Source organism: Myodes glareolus, chromosome 11 (assembly GCF_982192425.1).
Source record: "Myodes glareolus chromosome 11, mMyoGla1.1, whole genome shotgun sequence".
NCBI lineage: Eukaryota > Metazoa > Chordata > Mammalia > Rodentia > Cricetidae > Myodes > Myodes glareolus.
Genome location: NC_142036.1, coordinates 43041136 through 43063775, shown reverse-complemented (window position 1 = coordinate 43063775; position 22640 = coordinate 43041136). Strand labels below are relative to the sequence as shown.

Genomic DNA, 22640 nt, shown 5'->3' with positions numbered 1-22640 from the left:
AAGTTCTACCATCAGAAAAGCTCAGCTCCGCTACTACCCAAGCCCCTCTTGGAGTTTAGCTCATGGGATGGAGAATGTGAAACCTTTGGCCAATTCCCTAATGGAGGATGGGTTCCTATAGATAGGGGATGAGACTCCCACACACAAGTGGCTCTGCTGCCCACTTTTTCAAGCACTGGAACAAAGATCAAGGTCATAGAGACTTTGGGCACTTAAATCCTAAGTCTCATGGGAGAAAGTCAAGGGAAGTTTTGTTTTGTTTTTTTTTAATTTCTTGAGGCTCAGTTCCCCTAAGCTGACCCCAGTTAGGGCACATTTAAGGCTCTAGCAATTTCGCCAATCTGTGCCTAGCATTTAGAGTAAAGGTCAGACGCCATTTAGTCTCCCCGTGGTTGTGAGGAGGCAAGACGCACCTCAATCCAGGAAGCGGGCTAAACTAGCTGAGTTTGCAGATCCCTCCCAGTGCAGCAAACAGTCAGGAGGCCAGGGGAATGGGGCAGCCACTAACCCCTTCCCGGGAAAGGTTACAAATGAAGTTCATTAGTTACCCCCCAGCCCTCAAATTAAAGGATGTTCTTCTGGCAGAAAGCCAGGGTACCTGCTGATCTCTTCAATACGGAGCAGTTATTTCCCCAGATAGTGCTGCTTCCTCATCCACGTCTTCCTGAGAGTCTCCAGGCACCAGATTTGTAACTCAGCACCTTCAGGAAGGCCCAGAGCATCCTCCGATTCCAGTTATGTGGTGGTTCATCCTCTGATAGTGATACCCAGGTTATAAAAGGGCATGTGAGATCTCCACCCTCCCTCCAGCCCCAGAGAGTAAGAATCGGCCTCCTGTTTCAGCTGAGAACCATATCTGGTAGAGTCTAGAAGCACAGACTTAACACTCTGCTGTAATGGCTCTTCCCCTTTTCTGCTATCCTCAGAGGAGAGGGTAGTTACTCTGGAGAACTAGATTCTAAAGGAGGGTGAACTGGATTTTGATGGGCAATGATGTAGCGATGATGATGGGATTCCATAGCAGCTCAAAGGAAACCCAACTATGTGGCCAGGGGATAAGAGTGACAGGTCTAGAATTGGCTTGACTTGACTCAACGTCTGCCCTCTGGTGTCTTTAGGATGAGAGCTGAGCTTTGTCCCCTTCAAAGCAGACTCTGTGTATGGGCCAGATATGGATCCCACAGATCCTATCCGAGAAGAAAGCCCAGCCCAACTCTATGGTCACATGTCATTTGTCTTGTGTTTTCCTTCTGCAACTTCATATCTGTCTTTCTGGAGCTCGGTTAAGTGAGTAGGGGGCATGGGTGGATGCCAAGGATGGCTGCCTTTGCCTGACCCCTCTGTTTCTAGCACATTCTAGACCCACAGACAGCTAGCTGCTTTTTCTGTTCCCAAGTTGCAAGTATTTGTCGTGTGTGTGTGTGTGTGTGTGTGTGTGTGTGTGCATCCTTTGAATTTGTCAACCTTAGGCTCAGTACCTGAAACAGGGCTCTAAGTCAAGTCAGCAAGGATTTGGGATAGAATTTCATTCTTTCTGGGTAGGAAACTTGGGGAAAGGGTCAGTCAGGCACCATATCTCTTCCTCCTGAGAGGCCTGTAGTAGAACATTTTCGGCTTTTGCCTTCTCTTGCCTCTGCTCCTTGAACCTGAACTAACAGTTCCCCCAGGAGGATGCTGAGTCTCCTGAAGCCATCCCCAGTTCAGCTTGGAAGTGTTACCACTTGGGACCTGAGAAACTGTTTTCTGCTCAGAACTAGGCTTGTTTCCCGAGGCTTCAGCCCCCTTTGTCATTGCAAAGTACTTGAGTAGCCTCTGCTCACTCTCAGGACACAGAAAATCATTAGGAAGGTGCTGAAGTTAGCAGCTGTTCCTGTAGGCAGGAAAAACCTCAAGAGAGAAAACAGTCCTGACCCACACTCACGGATGAATTCAGGACTCAGCCCTGGCTGCTTCCGGAGTCCCATCAGGATCCCAGCACTGCCATACATGGACAGCCCTCAGAGCTAGTCTGTTCTGTTCTGTGTCACCACTCCGAGGCCCAGGGGCCTCCTGGCCACAACCACCCAGGGCCCCTGCTTCCGAGCCCAACTGAGAAAGTAACAAGCAGCCATCTTGAATGGCAACCAGGGCGCTCCACAAGGCAAAGGCCCTGCAGTACCATCCATGGCCCCTCTATAAAAGCCCGTTCCCTCCTCTCACTCCCCCGGGGCTCCAGAGAGGCAGTGTGTTTCTCCGGGGCTTCTGTTTTCCTACTCTTCGTCAGCTCTGCCAACAGCTCTGGCCGCTTCTCTCTGCCCGTTTTGCCGCATTTGGCTTTTGTGTTTTGTTCTTTAGCTGTGGCTGCCGCTGTTTAGAAATCACGTGTAAGCTGAAGATTTTTTCCCCCTGTATTTTTCTTCCTACCCTTTTTTTTTTTCTCCCCCTTAAAGCCAGAAAGTGAGCAAGGTCGTAGAACTTCCCTAGAAAAGTTCACGCGCAGTGTGGTAAGTTCAGCTGGTGTTCTGCCCTCCATGTTCCTTTCGCTTTTGGTTTGGGGTTTTCAGGTCTTTTTTGCCCTGTTTTTTTCTTCTTTTTCTTTATTTTCTTCTTTTTCTTTTTTTATTTTTGGTGGGAGGGAGTCCAGCGCTTCCCCTCCTCTCCCCTCACCCCTTCCTTTTGCCAGTGTCTGCAGCTTCTCTTCCAGGGATGGGATTGCAAAAAGAGCAAGCATCTCCCTCTCCCTCGCCCCCCGCCCAGCCCCCTGCAGAAGGTTCACAGCTCAGGGCCCAGCCTATGCCCGGCCACAGGATGAGACCTGTGGCCTCTTTTTGAGGCTCTGAGGAGGAAGGGACCTTACTGCTCCTGGGGCTGGGGCTGAGCCATCTGTGCATCTTCTACAGCGGCCTGGGGAGAAGGCCTTGGAACAAACCACAAACCAAATTGGCTGAGAATCATCACTCGCCTCCAAAAAAAAAAAATCCAAATTTCCCTCTGTGAACCCTGACCGTCGTGTTAGTGTGGGTCGCTTAGTGTGGGTCGCTGCTGTTGCTGCAGTGTAGGCGGCTTTAGCTGTGTGCAGAAAGCAACTGCGCTGCATGGGGTGTGGCACTGTGGTCTGGCTGGTGTGTGCGCGCGCTTGTGGCCTCTGCATGAGTACCAGCAGCCCTCGAGGTCCTTTGTCAGCCTCATTTGCATAGTGCGGCCTGGAGAGGAAGACAGTTACTGAGTCCCATAACTGTGCCAAGGGTTTATCAATCTCCTCAGTCCCTAATTCTGATAACAAGTATGTACAGGATAGAGGTTCACTGTCCCCGCAGGGAAATGGCCTTTCCCCTTTCCACAACAGCTTGGTGAGGCAGAGACTCACGCAGCGACACAAAGGGAGGCAGGCAAGAGCAGTCCGTGAGGTCTCTATGGGATCTATGCCATGGCTTACATGGCACAGGGCAGAAACAGCTCCCCTTCCCATGATAGCTTCTTCTCCAAGCCTAAGACTAGATGCACACTGACTGATCTAGAAGAAGCCATTGAGTTCATGGAACCTTGCCTGTACTATATTAATATCAAACTATCAGCAACCAAAATAGCAGTTGCAGGGCACATGGAACTGGCCACCTTGCTCTTCCCAAAGAGCGGGGCCCACCGACACTAACTTGCCTTGTGTCCCCACCTCTGTGGAAGAGCAAAGTCCTTGTAAAACATGACCACTGTATGATTAGTGCCCTTTCAATCCTTTTTAAATAGCCTAAGAAATCCTGGGTTGACAGCTGCGTAGCCATTTTCCTGTCATAGCAGGATGCATTTTAACGACATGTAACCGTGATTTTGAATTCACCAAATGTATACATCATAACACCTCAGGGAGGTAGGTGGCAATTAAAAGATCAAAGCGCCTCTCTGTCTTCGTAGGCTGTCTCACAAGGGAAAACCTGCAGACCGGGAGACCTGTTGGCCCCTTGTCCTTACAGCTGGTTTGCTGTGGTCATGTGGTCATGAAGGTGACACATGCACTGTCAGAGGCCAGGCCCATTGGACCTCTTCATAGGCCACCACAATAGCTTCATAGAAAGTGGGGGAGGGGGGCTCTTGAGCTGTGGCCTGGCTGATGTAAATAGGAGAGGTTTAGAGATTGAGCAGACAAGTTAAAAGCAAGCCATAGAGGCAACCAGGATTTTCAGGAGCAAATTGAGAAAAAAGAGTTTTCTTCGTGGGCTAGCTGAGCTCTGACAGTCCTGTGCGTGCTCTTCTGGTAGACGGTGAGGACGACGTTTAAGGGAGGAAACCTGGTACGTGGACAAGATATGCAAGCATCTTCAGGTTGCTTCCCGTAACAGAGAAGTGGGTATTAGGAGAGGCAAAGACAGTCTCAGCGAAGATCTGTGAAGGGCATTTATTGGTGTCTCTTCACCTCAGAAGTACTGTCGGCTCGGTGGACCTCGAAGGTCTGTTGATGAGCAGAACAGGAAAGTGCCTGCCTCTCCGTAAGGTTCCCTAGCATGCAAGGTGGCAGTTGTCGTCAAGAGGTCAGCAGCGGGGTCAGCCATCAGGGCAGGGATCCCTTCACGAGCCAGAGCCCATCTCTCACTGGTCCCTCTCACTAAGTCACTCCTTTCCCACAATGGCTATAATATTTGACATCAGCATTAGGAAACACCTGACAATCACTGTGGGCTGCCTTTCGTGCCACCTCCTCTGGGGTCCTTTGATGGGAAACCCATTGCCCAGCATGAAGGGGAGGGGTATGTCCAAATACGGACCACTTTCCACTGTCCAGGGCCCACTGGCCTGCCAGACTCTGCTGCCTTCCTGGCTTTGTGGTCGAGGGATGACTTCACATGGGAAGAGAAGCAGGTGGGTGGCCAGAGAGTCTCCTCACACCCATCTCTCTTTGATGTTGAGAGCTGACCGTAGACAGACAGCAGGCTGACATCTACACAGGGCAGGACCATGATAAAGAACCAGGAGCTTCTAGAGAGGCAGGAGGGGTGAGAGGAAGCAAAGAGGCCCTAGCCAAAGAGCAGCGGCAATCTCGTTTCCTCTTTCGGATGGCAGCTGAAGCCATCTGGTGTGAACTCTGAGCTGGGGAGGAGAAAGTCGCCTGTCCCTTGTACATAGTATCAAGGAAGACATCTCAGAGTGTGGCGGCATTTGAGTTGAGCAAAATGGTAGTCCCAGTGTAGCTGGCAGCCACCCACCTTTACCTTCCTCGTTAAAGCTCCAGCTACCCCTTAAGACTTCCATCTGCTCCAATTCTGAACAGCAAAGACAGAAAACAGGTACCCGAGCAGGGCCAGGGAAGAGGAGTGAGGAATGTGGAGGGTGGCTGTGCTGTGGTATTCCTTGGACTACAACAGCGAGGGCTGGAAGCAGAGGGCTCCTTGGCACGTGACCAGTGGCATCTCTGACTTTGGGCTTTTTGTCCTGCCTGCCAAGAAATGCAGGGTGGGGGTAGAGGAAGTCAGGTGGAGATGAAACCCAGGGAGTCAGCCAGCTGTCGTTCCCCTCTCCCCTCCCTCCTCAACAGACAGCTAGAGAGAATCTGCTGGATGTAGGACTCAGCCTCTCCCTGGGCCCTCACTCCGGGCATCTCTGAGGGACGGGACTCCAGCTCCAGGCCGGAGTTTTCTGGAAGGGTTGGGGAACCAGGGCAGTTGACCCTGTGACTGCATCACTTTCTCCCAGGGTTGTTTTCCTTCTGCCTCAGCATTTCCTGAGGCACGGCCTGGTGGGATGAGGCTGCAAACGCTTAGACTCAGCAGAGGAGTGGAAGGCCGGGACCTCGGTCGGAAAACCTTCTCAGGTCTCCAGCTAGAGACGACTGAAACAGCTCTGCAGGACTGCCTTTGACGGCAAACAGTCCTCGGGTCCTTTTGAAACGGCCTCTCCCATCTATCCAGTCATAGGCGTACCCTGGCTAGAGACAGCTGTCATAATATGTGGGTGGGGAGGAGTGAAGGTCTGTGTCCCCAAAGCAGCCTCAATGTCTCCTGGGACTCTTCTACGCAGAGTAGCTACTGCCTTGCTGGGTGATCCCAGGCAAATGACTTAGCCTGGAGACCTGTTGTCCCCTCCCCCGCCTTCCCTGTGTAACAGCTTGGACTGGTTAATCGCTGGCGTTGCTGTCTAGTTGGGAATGTTCTGCAGGTGTGTGCCTCACTCCACACTGGGACTCCTGAGCCGTATGAATCATTCCCGAAACTCGGAGAGGAGCTGCCTTTTTGTCCCATTAGTTACCTGATTCAGACATGTCTGACAGCCCTGGAGATTAGGAGGTGAGCGAGCGGTGGCTAGAACGGGAGTCCGAAGTATTTACAGACCCCAGACAGGCACCAGCAGGAGTACTGAAGCCACGCCTCCCTGTCTCACAGGACAGGCCCTCTGACAACCCAGGGTTCACTCCTGCACTGAGTAGCTGCAGAGCGGGTAGAGGTCACAGAGAACAGGGAGCAGTGCCATCTTGCCTTGCCAACTCAGCACTCCCTTCCTTCGGGTTGGGATGCCCAGGGGCAAGTGTTCAGGTCAGCTAGGCAGGACAGTGGCCCCAGTGTTGCTGCTGCTAAATAGGAGTGCCGCCTACTGCAAGACCAAGACTGAAGTGTGGCCATCTGGGACTCATCACTCATGCCCCGTACTTTGACAGGGGACCCTGGGTCTGAGCACGCTTTGAGATGAATAAGGGGGTCTGGGAGACAACGATGTCACCGGTAGAGTCGGTGGGAGGTGAAGCCTCCTCTATTCTTGGTCCTCTTTCTATTTTGGCCCATGGGAAGTGTAGTAAAGCACACAGTTTGTAGCTATAAAAATGAAAGCGTAGAAGTCTGTTTTTCATAAGCTGTAAAGGTGACTGAACCAGCCGGGCTGCTGGGAGGCAGGGAAAACACCCTGGTAAATGGATCAGCACATGGGGTCTGTTTGGTTGTTTTGTTTCTATACAATGTTTCATTGTCATTTTAGGACAATTCATCACTCCTAGGCCCTGACATCAGTTCTTACAACTGATGATACAACCTGACAACTGAAAGCACCCCCCAAAATGCCCTGGCCACCCAGTACCAGTTCAGAGAAGAACTGTGCGTCTAGTTCAGCGTCAGGACACTGGAGTGAGCAAGTCTCTGGGATGCCCTCCCGCCCCTCAGCCCCCAAATGTTCCTGCCTTTCCCAGACCCCAGTGTGCCACGCAGCCGACTGAAACTCCAAGTCCTCTGAGGCAGAAGGGCTCAGCTGTGTGTTTCTGGCAGCTGATTTCGATCCAGACCTCATCCCTGCCAGTCTCCCAGTGGGGCAGACTAGGGGCAGACTGTGTGTATGTGCCAGGCAGGGATCTATTTTGGGAGGTGACCTGAGCCCTTTGCCATCTTGTTGCCTCCCCCCCCCCCAACTTAGGAAAGTGATCCGGCTTTTGCAGTGGCTGGTGGGGTTGTGGGATTTCCAGCCTGTTCCTTGTCACTGTGCTGCCAGCCTCTGGCACTTGTCCCCATGCACCCACATGGGGACCTCGTGGGCTCCCATCTGTCCAGTGAGAAGGCAGGTCACTCAAGAGACTGTGCATGCCTCTTTAGGGGACAAATGTGCCCTGGTCCTGTCAGCAGGACAGAATAGAGAGACACTTCCAGGCATTACTAGGCTTATTAGGGCCTGGAAAAAGGACGAGACTACCTATCCCAAGGCCAAGGAGACTGGACGCTATCTGTTGTCCAGAGTGGAGAGTTGAAAGAGAAGTAGGGGGGTAAAGATCAGAGGACTGGCAAGCTACGCAGTAAGACGTGCAGATCTTCCCCTGACTAAATGAGCCACTGTGAAAGCAAAGGGGTAGGTGCTTCCCTTTGTTTAACCAGCTAGAAATGTCTCAGGTTGCCACGTAGATAAGAAAGCACAGTGCCACAGGAGGAGGGCACCCCTGTGATGTGACCGTAGCAACAGCAGCACAGTCTCAAACAGGAGTGAGCCTCATTGGCTTAACATTTGGCAGGACACTCTGTCCTCCTTTTCCTGGGTGACCCTAGTGACATCCTTACTACTGGAAAAAAAAATTAAAAGAAAAACCCTGTTAGTGAGATTTCAACCCAAAGATCGAAACTAATGTCTACTCCTGCCCACTTCTCCAACCTATCATTTCTAGCTTGAGGCTGTGATAACAGAAATGGAAAGCAGAGGAATGGTCCCTGCCTTGTGCTTCTCTGGGCATCTTGATGCTAACTTTCTGTGTCCTATCCAGGGTTTTGATGAGCCAAAGAAATTCAGAAGAGAAAGGGATTGTGAAGGTCATGACAAGGGAGACAGGCACACCTTTAATCCCAGCACTAGGGAGGCAGAGACAGGCAGATCTCTGTGAATTGAAGGCCAGCCTCGTCTATAAGAGCTGAAGTTCCAGGACAGGCTCCAAAGCTACACAGAGAAACCCTTTCTAGAGGTGGGCGTGTCTGGCCTCAAGCAAACCTGATGATCATCTTTGCTTCCCAGAATAAATGGGCCATCTAGCCTGCCCCAATGGGTAAAGTAGAACAGGTAGATAGAAGATGTGGGGAGGACTACCCCATTGGAGAATGTTCTGACAGCGTTTAGAAGCTCCACGGTCAAGAACATTGCAGGGGAGCTTTTTGCACTAAATTCCGTAATGTCTTCCAAATTGGAATCCCAGGCTATGCTAATTACTTCTTAAGGGGTCTCACCATGTTTAATTCAGTGGTCTATAAGCTGTGGGAAAGGTGAATGGGTTATAAGGAGGGAGCTTGCTGAGAGTGGAGAAGAGGGATCCGTGAGTCTGCCTTGAAAAAATAGCAAGTAAAACAACGACACACGGAAAGCAGGGGAAATTCAAGAACCAGAATTTCTGCCCTCCGCACATCTTCTATACCTCTCCCCTTCGCTGACCTTGACCATTTGCTGCTGCTGCTGCAGCTGAGCCCTGGGCAACAGGGCTCTCTCCTCCACATGCCTGAAAGGAGGTCAACCGGCGAAGGGCACAGGCACTCGTTGGCACAGGGGGCTGGGCACAGTCAGGAGCAGAGAGCATCCCACCCTTGGGTTGGAAAAAGCATGGCTTGTCACGGTTCCCATCAGAATGAGTATTTTGTTGAAAGCAGAAAAGCATTTGTCTTTCACCCAGTGCCACTGCGGGATTCCAGGCGAGGCAGCCAGGAGCCTAGCATGCCCCCAGGGGCTTCCGACCAGAAAAAGACTGTCCTCCCTGCCCGCCCCTCCTCCCAGGTCCCACCTAGGGAGCCCATCTTAGACCTGGCTCTGGGGAAGGGAAGAAAGGGCTTTCATGTCACATTCTTTTCAGCTGTCCTAGAACCAACCCAATTGTAGATGACACTCCCTCCTCTCTCAAGCTTCACCAGGGGCTGCTTTCAACTCATCCCGGGATTGCGTAATTATGGTGATTACAGCTCATGGCTTTTTCCCTCTCTTCATCTTTTGCTTTCAAATTCGTTGAGGCCTCTCATTAAACATGGCGATCCTGAGAAAGTCAGCAAAGTTTTAACAAGAATTTTTTTTTTTAACGCAGAAGAAAGCTCAGACAGGATTGGTGATTGTTATGTTCTCAGACATTCCTTTAAATCCCTGATCAGGAGCAGCAGGGGGCCTTGACCTAGGAGGTATGGAGCCGGGAGATTCAGGGATCCAGGGGCACCTGCCTCGGATCTTCATCTCTCCCACAAACAGTAGGCTCATAGACCCTCCATGTCTTGTTGAACACACAGACTAGCCAGCGAGAACCAAAAGCACAACCCTGTAGTCTGCAGCCAAAGTAGCAGGTAGAGTTTGTACTGGGTGATAGCTACGCTATGGTTCTGGAGCATCCATAAAGAATATGAAGAGGCAGCAACCATTATTCTATGTGGGTGATCATGACCAGAGGTCATATACTTGGTGGAGGTTTCCTTGGTAATGATACAGGGCTTCAGACCCCATCATTTGCTAGTCGTCAATCATAGTTCTCTTGACTAATTCCTAGGTCTGTAGGACCACCAAGGCATATGGGTTGGGCAGCAACCACCAGGGCCCCTGGCCTGCCTTTCAGTAGCTTCTTCCAGGTGTGGTGTCAGGCTCCCACTAGGACCATAAGCTCCAGAGATGGCAAGGACTGGCTGGTGAGGTGCCTCTTGCCAGCAGGAGAGTATCTTTGGCCCCAGGCTGGGCCCTCTCACCTGGCAGCTCCTGTTCCTAGCCAGTTACCTCTGCCGGTGTCCCTAACTAGAGGAGGGGGCTGGGTTGTGACTAAGCGGTGGTAACTACCTAGGATTGAATGGCAGAAGCGTGACCACATGTTCAGCCTGCAGTCTCTTTCCTACCACAGTTGACCTGCTTGTTTCTTCCCCCCCGAGAGCCTCGTCCCTTTAGCGCTTACAGGAATTCAGAGAGGGAAGTGAGTCAGAAGCAGGCAGCCAAAATGGAACCCCCACTCACTTGCTCCACCCGATATTGGTTGTAAGAACCTGGAAGAGTCCCTCGTGGACCTGAGGGGCATAACAAATCCTGCCTCCCAGAGCAGAGATCGGCACTAAATGAGAATATGACAGTGACAGCTGCCATTGCCTGGGAACTCATGGTGTTACATTAACCCTGTCGGGCTGGGCATTGCCTGAGATGGGCTTTGGTTCTCCTCCAGCTCTACCCCTGAGTTGAATGACCATGAGAAGATAGTCTAAGCCTCAGTTTCTCCCTCTATAAAAGAAAGAGAATAGTAAGCGATGTAGTATAAATTCTACACACCGCACACTGTTGGCAGCCTAGGCATTTGACAACTATTTAGTAGCATTTGTCAGGAAACGCAGCCTTAGTTCTCCGTTTACCACCTTATGTCATTTGCAACAGCATTCCGTGAGGTAGGTATCTCTCTTGATTTTATAGTTGGGGGTGTAAGTGGCACTGTATGCAAGGTGCGTTTACTACAGTGGCTGGCTTGGTAGCAGCTCGGTGCATGGTAGCTTTTATTACTGGCCTACTTTAAACTTAGCTCAGTTCATCTGCTTTCCTGGGGAATGGAGAGAGACTACGGTGCCCAAGAGGCCAACCTCTGGCACGTGACCTATTTCCTGTGGCTCTTAAGGGCTTCCCAGGAAGTGTTGAAGCTATGAGTCTCATCAACCCAAGAGGTGGGAAGGGCCACAGTTAAAATGTTGCTGCATTGCTGAGACCTGGCCTCGGGACTGCCACTGAGGCCCAGGACCTTAAGATGCCTTCTAGTCCAGACACGGGCCAGGAATGGCTTCGTCCCCTAGAAGCATGTGAAATCCAGTCTTCTGAGCATAGCCCTCCCAGCCGCATTTCCAGAGCAACTCACCTCTCAGCTGCTTGCCTGTCTGGACCCACCCTGAGCGATACAACCGCACACCAAGGCCAGTTGCTCCATCTGCCAGATAAACAGCGGTTTCTATTTTTTTAAGCACTCATTATACAGCAAGGCTGTTGGAAGACTCAGAAGCCAGTGGCAGGGAAAGCTCCAAAACATCTCCATAAACCAGGTCCCTGGGGTGCGGGCGCCTACTGTTTGTAGCGTTGGTAGAAACAGGGGTGACACAAATGGATTGTCCTGAGGAGAATTTGTTTTATATGCGTCCGAAGGCCGAGGCTTCAAGTCTGCAGTGTTGTCGAATGTTGGCACGGTTGGAAGCTGATGTAAAAATCTCTGCCATTAACCTCATAGCTGCTTATGTATCTTGCATGAGATGCTTATGTGAATGCCTGCCCTGTAGACATACACACGGGTGTACACGGCTGTACATACATGTGACCGGAAGTGTACCCAGGTGCGTGTGCTGCCTTTTTGACACACCCCCCAGGTGTTCCGCGTATGGTTCGTGTGTCACCATATGCTGCAGGCCTGCATGAGCCTGTGCATGGGCTGCATGACTGTCACGGCTGTATACGCGCCTGGGCAGGGGCTCCTCTAAAGCCACAGATCTTCACGGTTTCAGCTGGATGAGTTATTCTTCACTTCCCTTCCCCCAAACACAATTGCCTAGTGCTGCTGGCGCCGAGTCAGAATGGCCGCCGCGTTTCACCCCCGAGGTGGCTTCCTTCCAGCAGTGGGTGAGTGATCCCGGTGTCTGTACACTCTCTAACCTTGGGGATCCTTCTGCATACACAGTGTTCCACAGTCCAGCAGAGACAATCTGTCTGTCTGTCTGTGGCCTTGGCTCTGTTCACAGCTCCTATCCTCATGCATTAGTCCCACAGACAATCAGTGGCACCTATTTCTTGGTATCCCTGTTTCTGACATCCGTAGTTTTTGTTTTCTTCCTAAGAAACAAGGAGTTGAGTATCCCAGACATGATGCCAACATGAGTCCTTTGTCCTGGAGCAATGAACAAACTCCATCCTGGGTAGTGATCCTAGAGTTCACGCCTCAGGGTACCCACATCCAACAACTTCCTGGGTGTTTTCAGGTCCAATTGCAGTGACCTGAGGTTTCCTCTTCGAAATAAGACTTTCAGAACCCTTCCTTAGCAATCCTGGGACTGGATCCTCAGAAAAGTCCAAACCTTCCTAGTCCTGTATAAGAAAAGAGTCTGCAGGGAAGGAGGAGTAGGAAGGTTCTCCGAAGCTAGGACTTTGGATGGCGTTTGGTCCTAACCAGATGACACTTGAAAATGCTGCTTAGCCTTTCCAGGTTAAGAAAGCCCAGATGCCTAGCTCATACAGTGCAGAACTGCAGTCAAGATGGTAGAGAGGGAAGGGAAAGGAACTACCTGCCTTTTGTATGCCTCCAAGGAGACACAGGCATTCATGAAGTATCCCGCTTTGGGTGGGCAGGGGGCAAGAGGTAAATCAGGAAATGGTCTCCCTGCCTTCTGGGCTCTGCCTTAGGAAATGTAGTTAGGGACACCAGCCAGTGTGTGTGTTTGCAGGAGATAAGTGCCTTTTGGTAAATGGCAGCCAAGTCTTTGCAGGTCCCCAGGAGAATCTCATACTGCTGAGCAAGCAACTTCTCCTGTTGGCTTGTCCATAGTATCAAATTACTAAGCTTTAGCTGCAAGCACCCTATAGTCATTGCTGAGGGTGACTTGAACTTCCCTGTTGGAAAAACAGGAGCATCCAGTTGTTGCCAATAGCAACACAGTCATCTCCCTGTTTTCTTGTGTCTTTGGCCTTTTCCTAATTTGGAGTAAACCAGAGCTTAGATCTCCGTGTACATTTGGGGGGGGGGGGAGAAGAGCATGAGGCAGACATTGTGCAGGCCCCAGGCAGGTATGCTACTGGAGGACTTTGCAAGTGAAACGCCCTCTCCCCTCCTCTTCCCAAGACCACCAAGAAGTTCCTAGGAGCTGAAGAGTGGAAAGGCCAGGTGACTTCACTGGAGTGAGAGGAAGAAGCCACTGAAGGCCCTATGGTCCGGGGTGGCAGGGAGAGCCATTTCCACCGCAGAGGGAGCAGAGCAGCAGGGGAGGTGGAAATGCACAGCTCGGAAAGCAGGCCAGAGAGTCCATGCCTGGGCATCCTGCCACCCGTCCAGGGCTCAGCTGTTGCGCTTGCATCTCTCCTGGCATCCCTGCCTGGTGCCAGCTTAGTCTCTATGCAGCTGAAGGGATGTGGAGGAGGGTCCCCCGTGGCTCACCCAAACCTACCAGCAAAGGTTAGCTCTGCAAAGATATCCTAAGAAATGATGAGGCAGGAGTCAGGGATCATGGTCACCATCCAGGGAGGGTTCCCTAGCCTGTCTAGGCTACTCCAGATTGGGCACTTGGTTCATAACGACTTGGAATGGGGTCATTCCGAACAGGAGCTAAGTCCGCTCTACCTGACCCATTTTAGAAAAGCCAGTGTCACATCCACTTCTATCCTTGAGGTCACCACAGGAAGGAGAGCTCAAAGGTGCTAGTAACACAGCCACAAACCCATTGATGGCTTCATCTGGTGTGTCCAGGATTCACAGCTGTAAATCTATAGGCACCAAGCCATGCCCACCTACACCACGGTTCAGTGCAGTTGGCAAAGGTACCTTTTGCCAGGCTTACCAGTCACCGAGGGAGACCTCCCCTGTCACAGAACTCCCAGATCTAGAAAGGAAAAGCCCCTGGGCACAGCAGAAAGTGTTTGAAATGGGCTCAAGTATATTCAAGGGAAAGCACCCTGTACTGCCCAGAAAGCAGGTACAGTGAAGTATGGAGGTGCGCTGAGCGCCTAGTACCTGAGTGTTCCCATCTGCCTCCTCCCTTGAGACATGGCCGTGTGCCAAGTAGATGGGCGGTTCCTGAGGCCGGTCACCTTGGCTCTGCCACCATCTGCTCCCAGGCAAATCTCTCCATCTCTCCCGGAGTCTCTTTCCTCATCCGTTACATGATGACAAAGAATTACCTAATCAGTGAAGATGTTGTGGGCATTTGTTCAAGTGTCTGTCAGATGCCTAGGGGTCTGAAGTTTTGCCATTGGGGGCAGCTGCTGCTAACTGTCTAACAACCTGGGTCTGTAGTGATGAGACCCGTTCTATCCTGCCTCCACCACGGCCTGGGCAATTGGAAAAGTTTGCTTGCAAAGAGAGGTACATGAGCTATAGATGCCACCTATTGGGTGAAGAATTAGAAAATTCAAACAGAAAGGCCCCGGGAGGTCAAGAGAGAGGTTGGCCTATTTCCATTCACCCAGCTAGGGTAGCTGGCAGCTCCTCTTTCCTAAATTTAAATTTCAAACAAAAACAAAGGAAAATTACCTGAAAACAGTCCCGGTGTTCAAATGATGAACAACTCCATAGTCTCTTCACTAACCATGTACCCACCGACACCTACCTGTTTATGCCCCCACGTGTGGCATGAGGTGCTGTTTTCGAGGGTTTTATTTTGATTGTTTTTTACTTTATAAAGCAGATTCAGGATCAGGTCGTTCTACCTAAATATATACTATTTTTCGGCTATAAGTTTTTGTTACTAGTTTGAGTTTCACCTACGCCTGTGGGTTTTTTTTAAATATACATACCTTCTTATATAATACTCAAATAGAATATTTTTGAACAGATCAAAATGCCCTTCAACCCCCGAGAGAGATCAGAAAGCTCGGTGAGAGTCATGGAGGGATCAGTCCCCAGGAATCTTGCCATGGGGTTCCTACTCTACAGACTCCCTGTGGCAGGGTGGAACAGCCTAGAAACACCTTCTTCCTATCAGGCTGCTCTGTCCGGCCCCACTGAGGGTATAGACCAGTAGTCCTCAGTGTATCCCATTATCTGTATTTTCCATTTTCCCAGCCCCACTTCACATAGTCGAGAACAGGCTAAAAAAGACAGGGAGCTGAAGATACTTTGAAACTAGTCTAAGTACAGAATCTTCTAGTGTCCCCTGCCAGAGCTTTCTCAGACCCCTGAACCATCCCAAGAATTAGCGTTCTCCCTCTCCACTTTCAAATACCACTAGGAAAGGCAATGTCGTAGGGATTCCTCATACTTTCTATCCAAATCCTTCCTGTGCCTTACTCAGTGCAGGGAAAGTGCCAGGAGTTCTGCTGCCCAGGGAAAAACTTGATGAAGTTAGACAGGCCCTCTGCTTTGCCCACAACTGCCACGCCCTCACCAGGACCCCTAGCCTTTGAACCTGGCTCGTGGCTTTCCGGTTGCTTTTCTTGACCCACCCCCACACCCCCATCCACTGAGCTTGTCATCCCCTGTGAACTTGAACATCATCGGCTCACACATGACCTTCACACTCCTCGAAAGGACAGCCCATCTCTGAGATGGTATGCCCAATTCGGCAGAACACTGTTTCATTAGCAAGGATGAAAAATGCCTGTGTGTCACACCAAGGGGTTCAGCAGGGATCAATGGAAGCCAGAAATAGAGCCCCAAATTGGTCCTGCCCAGAGGGACCCGAGTCTCTCCCAGGTGGGAGGAAGGAGGATTAGGTTTCTAGAATGGCAAAAGTGGACCCAGCAACTAACAAAGAAAACGGAGTAGAAACTCGGTGATGAGACAGCTGGGATATTTTCCCCCCTAATCTTATTTCTTGTGGTTTCCCCCTTAAATTATGATTGTATGTGGTAAAATGCAGATCTGAAGTATAGGGCTCTATGAATTTGACAAAAATATTCTCATGTAACCTACACCCCACCATCCTACAAATGTCCCTATGTCCCTTTCCCGCCAATGCCACTCCTCTCTCCCAGGGGCAGACAAACCCCGCTGGAGCCTAGATTTTGATTTGATCAATACTGCAGACGTCTAACTTTAGTCCTCGATCCTGTGAGACGATCAGCCAGAGAATCCTATCAGCCCAAACGTCCGTATTCCCTTACATTAAAAAGGGTGATCCCACCCTGAGACCCTAGTGATTGGCCCTGCTGTCCCTGGTATGGCCTGTGACACCCACCCCCCGCTTCCCTCCGAGCCACGGCTCTGCTCTCAGCCAATGGGTTTCTTAGCCTCAGTCTCCCAGGTAAGTACGTGACAAACGCTCTTGGCCATGGGGCCATGCATGTTTTGTTGGTTACGATCTCGAAGTGTGATGCCCAGAGCCTCGGCATGTCCCGCAGCATGTTGGCTCTTCCTCCAGCACCGCACAAAAGGGAGCTATGTCTTTTGTGCATTTTTTTTTCAGAAATAAAGGATTCCCGTAACACCACCTTCCAGGCTTCTAGCCACCTCAAGGGCCACAGAGATGAAATCATGGGTTGGGGCTGGGGGCTGAATGTGTGGGTGTTTGTGACCTAAGTCTCGAGTCCCTGATCCGGGAAGTTTAAGCATCCTGAGTTCTCCTGGGCTACACTTTACCAAGTGTGTGGAAGGTGAATAGTGCTCTGCCTGTGTGCCAGGCTCTAGTGTCTCTGGAATGTACCTTCCGCAGTCCAGTTCTTAATCACTGTACGTTTCCCTCATTTGGACAAAGGCTGCCTGCTAATAGCATTTTCAGTCACCTTCTGCTGCTTCACTCAGCTGCACCAAGGCCTCAGGCTGAGCTGGTGCCACAGTTCAATCCCGACTGACGGGCACTGAGGAACACTACACATTCACACCCCACAAACACTGCTGCCTCTGTAGCTCTACAAGTGCCAGGCATGGGCAGAATGATCCCTCCCCTTCTCTCAGAGTTATCCAAGCTGGAGGCAGGGATGGGAGAAAAGCAGAGGAAGGAGAGAGCCCCCACAGGGAACAGGAGGAGGCTCTGGATGCAGCAGGTGCCTGAAGCAACCTGCAAGCCCACTGGGCATAGCCTCTGGGGCAGTTCACCTCAGAACACAGACAGCTTCGCCTCGAGGATTTCACTTTGATCCCTGAACACCATAGGAGTCTGTGCTCTTCAGAAGGCAGGCTGCTGCTGAGCCAGGGGGAATCTCACAATTTCTTCCCCAAAGCCCCTGGTCAGGCATCCAGCCCTGCCTGCTCCTGTGTGATTAACTTCCTCTCAGCCCATAGCCCTGCCTCACTCACTTGGACGATGGTGTGGCGGGTGGGTTGCAGCCAGACCGTCTCCGCTGAGCAGAATGCCTGCCAAGCCATTTCCCAAGCGAACCTTCCTGGCCTCCATCTTGAGCGTCAGAACTCGCGCTCAGTAAATGTGTGAGCTCTGCAGTAAGAGAGGGACCGAAAGGCCACACACCACCACCTGGATGCTGAGAGACTGGTACTGTTCCCAGGAGTAGATCCTGGGCTGCTTAGCTACCACCTGCTTCATCCTTGAAGTCCCCAGAAATGGGAGAAGTGGGGCAGAGGGGTGGGGCACACCATGTGCAGGCTGGCCACAGGTCCTTGGAGTCAGAGCTATGAGGCTGAGTCTTTGGCAGGAAGAGATTAATTATCACCTCCAAATCTAGCCAGGCTCTTTCTGCAGAACTGGGAAAGGTGAAGGGTGGAGGTGCCTCAGGGCTAAAATCACTCTAAACAATCCTCTAGGAAAAACAAAAAATCTCTAGCCTGCCGCAACCCACAGTGCCTCTGTAGCCAAAATGCCCTCACTAATGAAGATGGAACCACAGTGAGAGTTTGGGCAACTGGCAAACTTCACCTTCTTTGTCTTTGAGCTTTTAAACCACACATTGGCGACATTTTTAGTCCAATCTAGGGATTTTTTTTCACATGTATCAGCTAAATTTAGATATCCAAGTACACAATGTTTAATTTGGGGTCCCGGTGGAGGAAGGGTAGAAGAGAAGGAGCCAGATTGAGTGTGTGGTTACTGCAGCGCTAGGCTGCACTTTTCTTATGGACGGGTGAACACAGGTGACAGGAAGTAATATCGTCACCCCAGAAGGCCCTTAGACTCACGTTTGTCCAGAAAGGAGTCTCTACTCAGACCTACAATTCTTGCCTTTATACCTATACCAGGAAGGCGCATGCCCAAATGAATCAGCAGGGAAGGTAAATGTTCCCTGGCCCATGTGAGAAAGGACGCCCTGGAGAGTGAGAGCCAGACTTGGATGGAGGCCTTGGAAGCAGTGTCTGTCTTCTAAGGGCACTGAAGTGCTGTCCCTGCTGCAAAAGATCTGGTCATCCTTTCAGTGACTCTCAGACTGACATAAAATGGATTGGGGAGATAGCTAGGTACATAACATCCTTGCCACACAAGCACAAGAGCATGGGTTTGATACCCAGAGTATCTACATAAAAAGCTGGATGTGGGTATAAACCTGCGGCTCCTTGGCCAGCCAGTCTAAGCTACTCAGGGGAGTCCTAGGCCAATGAGAAACCATGTCTCAAAAACAAAGATGAATGAATGCCGCCTCAGAAATGACACCCGAGGTTGTACCTACCTGTGCACACAGACAGACACACTTCCCTGGCACGGGAGCCCTCAAAGGTTTTTAAAATTTGATTGAAAAGTCTTTAGCCTAGTATAAACATAACTTGCTGCAGGCTAAGTTTAGTGCATCTGAAGATTGAGATAAGGTTGTTCGTGGGGAAGATTGTGTGTGTGTGTGTGTGTGTGTGTGTGTGTGTGTGTGTGTGATTTTCTTTAAGATAGGGAAGAAGTGAAGGAAAGGGAAGGGAAAAAAGAAGGGAAATAGATAAAGCGTTTTCTGACAGCTCCTGGGGGCAATTCCATTTCTGGACAAGCCTTCATCTACGCCATCCGCAGTCTTAGCTAGGTTGACTGTGTCCCTCCAGGAGAGCTAAGCCAAATGATACACAGCCCTGGATCCTGGCGCTCCAAGCTCTTGCTCGTTTATTAGACCTGCCCATTATCCATCAATTCATCAATCAGCAGGTTTATTGAGTACCCTACTAGGCTTCACCAACCAGATCAATTTTTTTAATTACATCCAGCTTCCACGCAGTCAAGCCCAGTAAACAAAATGAGCCCTCACACCCTGCTTAGAGATGAGCACAAGGAACGGTTGGCCCATGCACTCTCTCTGCCAAACTCCACAGCCCTTGCTGATGGGGGTTCATCTGCTGCCCTCTGCAGATGGCGATGGAGTCGCTGACCCACTGTCAATGGCAGGACGGCCTTTGATGTTTTCCCAGACACGGTGATCAATGTGCTCGGGTCCCACCACCCTCTTCTCTGAGACCCCTGTCCAATAATATGAATTTCTAAAAAGGGTGCCCAGGGAGCGAGTAGGAACCATGTCAAGGGAAACAAACAGAGTGGTCAAGCCTCATTCGCCTTGGGCCTCCTCGGGCTCTTCAGTATTGAATTCTCTTCCAGAGCACAGGCTCCTCAGCCACCGCAACAGACCATGCAGGCAACTAGTCTGTGCCAGGCCTCTGTGCCTCATGGACCAGGCTCATCGTCCTGCTTATTCTTTGATTCTGAGAATAACAGTCACATAGGATTTAAGAGATCATAGACTTCCTGGTTCAGGGTCGTCACACTTGGCCACTGAGCACTTCCATGGGGAATCAGGGTCATAAGTGTGGCAGGAGTGCACCTTCCTGTTACCTCCAGAGAACCCTGAAGGTCCTAGTCATGTTTATAGTCACAGCACCCGGGGGCCCAAAGTCCCCAAGTCCTATGTCAAACCTTCGTTTCAAGTAGCATTCACAGCTTTCAGGAATTCCCATGATAAATTAATTCCCTACTTTCCAATCACCCAGATCTTAGTCACCATCCACTGGTGTCAACCCACCCTTCCTGACCTCAGACCTCCCCAGTACACCGTTTTCTTCCACACTAGAGTAAAACCAAGTTCAAGGGCAGCCCACAGGTCTTAAAGGATCTGAGGGCCTTAATGCCTAGGCTTTGGTAAGTAAAACTCCCATACCCCAGCAGGAGTGCTAGCCATATACACTAACTCCCTTAACCTGCCCAAAGTCCAGTTTGTTTTTTTCAGTTGTCCTTAGCTGGGGCTTCCTTCCCTAGAGATCCCCTATCAACATGATCAGCTGGGTTGGGTGGTTGATCGTTTGGCCAGAGTGACTCCTACAACAATTAATTCACCTGTTTGGCTCTCTGTCTGTCTGTCTGTCTGTCTGTGTGTCTGCACACCTGTGCGTGCTCTGTGTCGGCTCTCTCTGCAGGGAAAGTCGCTGGCGGGCAAGCGCCTCACAGGCCTGATGCAATCCTCCTGACTGCCCCCACCCCAGGGCCTGGGCCCGCAGAGCACCCGGGCAGGCGGCGTTCCACATCCAACGACAGAGCTTCCTTGCGGGGAGATTTGGTCACTGTGAAGGAGAAAGAGTGAGGGCCATGGATTGCAATGGTGGGGAGACATGGTGGGTGAATGGGGAGACCAGAGAGAAAGAGTCTAGCGGTGCTGGGCCAGCCAGGGAGAGGCCCCTGTTGCTGCCTCTCTCGTGTACAGTCCCATGTCAACGCTTATTCTCTCCAAGGGCCCATTTCTAACTTGGCCAGGGAATGTTTCATGGGGTCTGACTACCACTTGAGATGTTAACCTCACCTGTCCAGTCATCTGGGAAACCATGGCTTTCAGCAAACTCCAGAGGGATGAGTGGACCCGGGCACATAGTATTATGCATCACCTCCTTAGTCTCTCTGATGCACTCACTGCCGCCTGCCTTCCCCCCACTGGTAGCCACCCAGGTGTAGTGGATGGACGACAGACACTGCTTTCACAAAAATGTCAAACGTCACACCTTCAGCACCAATGGCACTTCAAGTTCTTTCCACCCTCTCTGAGACCAAATTTTAAAGAAGTCTCCATGGGTGTGGTGGCCACCCTTGGGTCCCCTCAAATGTCCAAGGGTCCAGTGCAGATGACGGAGTGTGTTGTTCAGCCACTGAAAGTTCTGGTGACAAATCTTAAAAATATGATTTCTCCTTGTCTAATGATTTTGCCCCTTGACCCTTGGTTTGTTCCCTCATGTTTTACTCAAAATAAACGTGGCCATGAACTCAGGGGCCATTGGGCTTCTCCCCACCGGTAGCCCAAGTTCCTGGAGGTGGATGGACTGCGGGGCTGGCACCAGGCCTAGCCAGACTCTTGGTGGGTTAAGGTTCAGCTATTCCTGAAGCTAAAACACAATATGCACAATGGCGGACTGGGCCAGAGCCACAGGTTCCCTTTCTCGACCTCATTCTGAGGGCCCAGCCAAAGCACCCTGTTAAACGCAGCCAATCATCTAGCTAAGAGCAAACTGTGCAAGACCCTGCAAAAGATCTGTCTTCTTCCTGTGTGTCAGAACAACCATTTGCCAACCTGCCCAGAAAGCGCCACGTCAGGTCCTCAACAGATAGGGGTGCTTAGCAAATGGTAGGTGGCACAGTTGTCGTTGTTGTTCTTGTTGTTGCCATGAGTCCTCAGACACTGCTGTAGTAAGCAACATGCTTTTAAATCCAAACACGGCCTCCCACATACACACCTTCCCTGCCAACGCCTGTTTGTTGGCCCCTTCTTTTGATCTATTTTGGCCATGGGTGAAAACTCTTCCTTGGGATTATATAAATGGAGGGAGGGAGGGAAGAAGGAAGGAAGGAAGGAAGGACAAAAGAACAGAAGGGATGGAAGGAAGAAAAAGAAAGAAGAAAGAAAGAAAGAAAGAAAGAAAGAAAGAAAGAAAGAAAGAAAGAAAGCCTCATGAAAGCAAGCTCACCAGCTGGTGATCAAAGGCACAAGTGTTTGTTCAGTCCCAGCCTCCTGGGTGCATCATGTGACCCATCCACCTAGCCCCCACCTGCAAAGCCTGCCCATACCTGCTTCTACACAACCCCAGATCCACAAGCCTTCTGTCCGTCCAGCACAGGGGAACCACCACGGGCACTTAGATCCCACCTTCTAAGATTCCTAACTACTGCTTCTGTCTCCCATTCCTTCTTTTCTCCTTGAGATATGGTAGAAATCAGAGGGGGCCTCCAAAGGTGGCTGGAAACACTCAGACTCTCGTCAGCTGCTCCCACTGAGCCTGGCTCTTTGTAAATACTAGGTGATCACATGATTAATAAGTGAAAGAAGTGAAGCCACAACCCAAGTAATGGGGTCTTCTGACTCTTCCTCTCTAGCTCTACTTTCTTTAAAAAAAAAATCCTCTACATAGAATCCTTCAGTTTCTGAACAAAATTGTAGTCCAAGTTCATCCCCACCCAACATTGCCCAAAGGTAATTCTTCCCAATCAGGGGTCCCGTAGGCTGTTCTGACACCAAGGCATCTGATGTTCTCAAACAATGGGTACATCTGTGCCCTCAGCCATCCAGGACAGGATTCTGGCTGCCTCCTCCCCTTCCATGAACTCCAGAACACATGCTAAGCCAGGCTACAACCTGGATAGGGCAAACTTCTTGGCTGTGGCTTCTGTGCCCTATATCTACCCCAATTCCTGTCTGCTGTTTCTACATTA

The 22640-nt window shown here is 50.8% G+C and overlaps 1 protein-coding gene across 7 annotated transcripts in view; it reads left to right on the top strand.

The window, feature by feature from the left end:
• The window catches only part of Rgs6 (regulator of G protein signaling 6), a 533969-nt gene extending 512744 nt beyond the window's left edge, over positions 1–21225 (top strand). For 5 of the 7 annotated variants that reach the window (XM_085697420.2, XM_085697417.2, XM_085697418.2 and 2 more), the window contains 2 exons: positions 2430–2483; positions 11949–12038. In XM_085697420.2, coding sequence (XP_085553546.1) covers positions 2430–2483; positions 11949–12023 — 129 coding nt within the window. In that variant the 3' untranslated portion in view covers positions 12024–12038. Of the gene's footprint in view, positions 1–2429; positions 2484–11948; positions 12039–20365 lie in introns of those variants that run through there. The other 2 variants (XM_048449096.3, XM_085697415.2) reach the window with 2 other exon arrangements.
• Positions 21226–22640: the final 1415 nt, after the last annotated feature.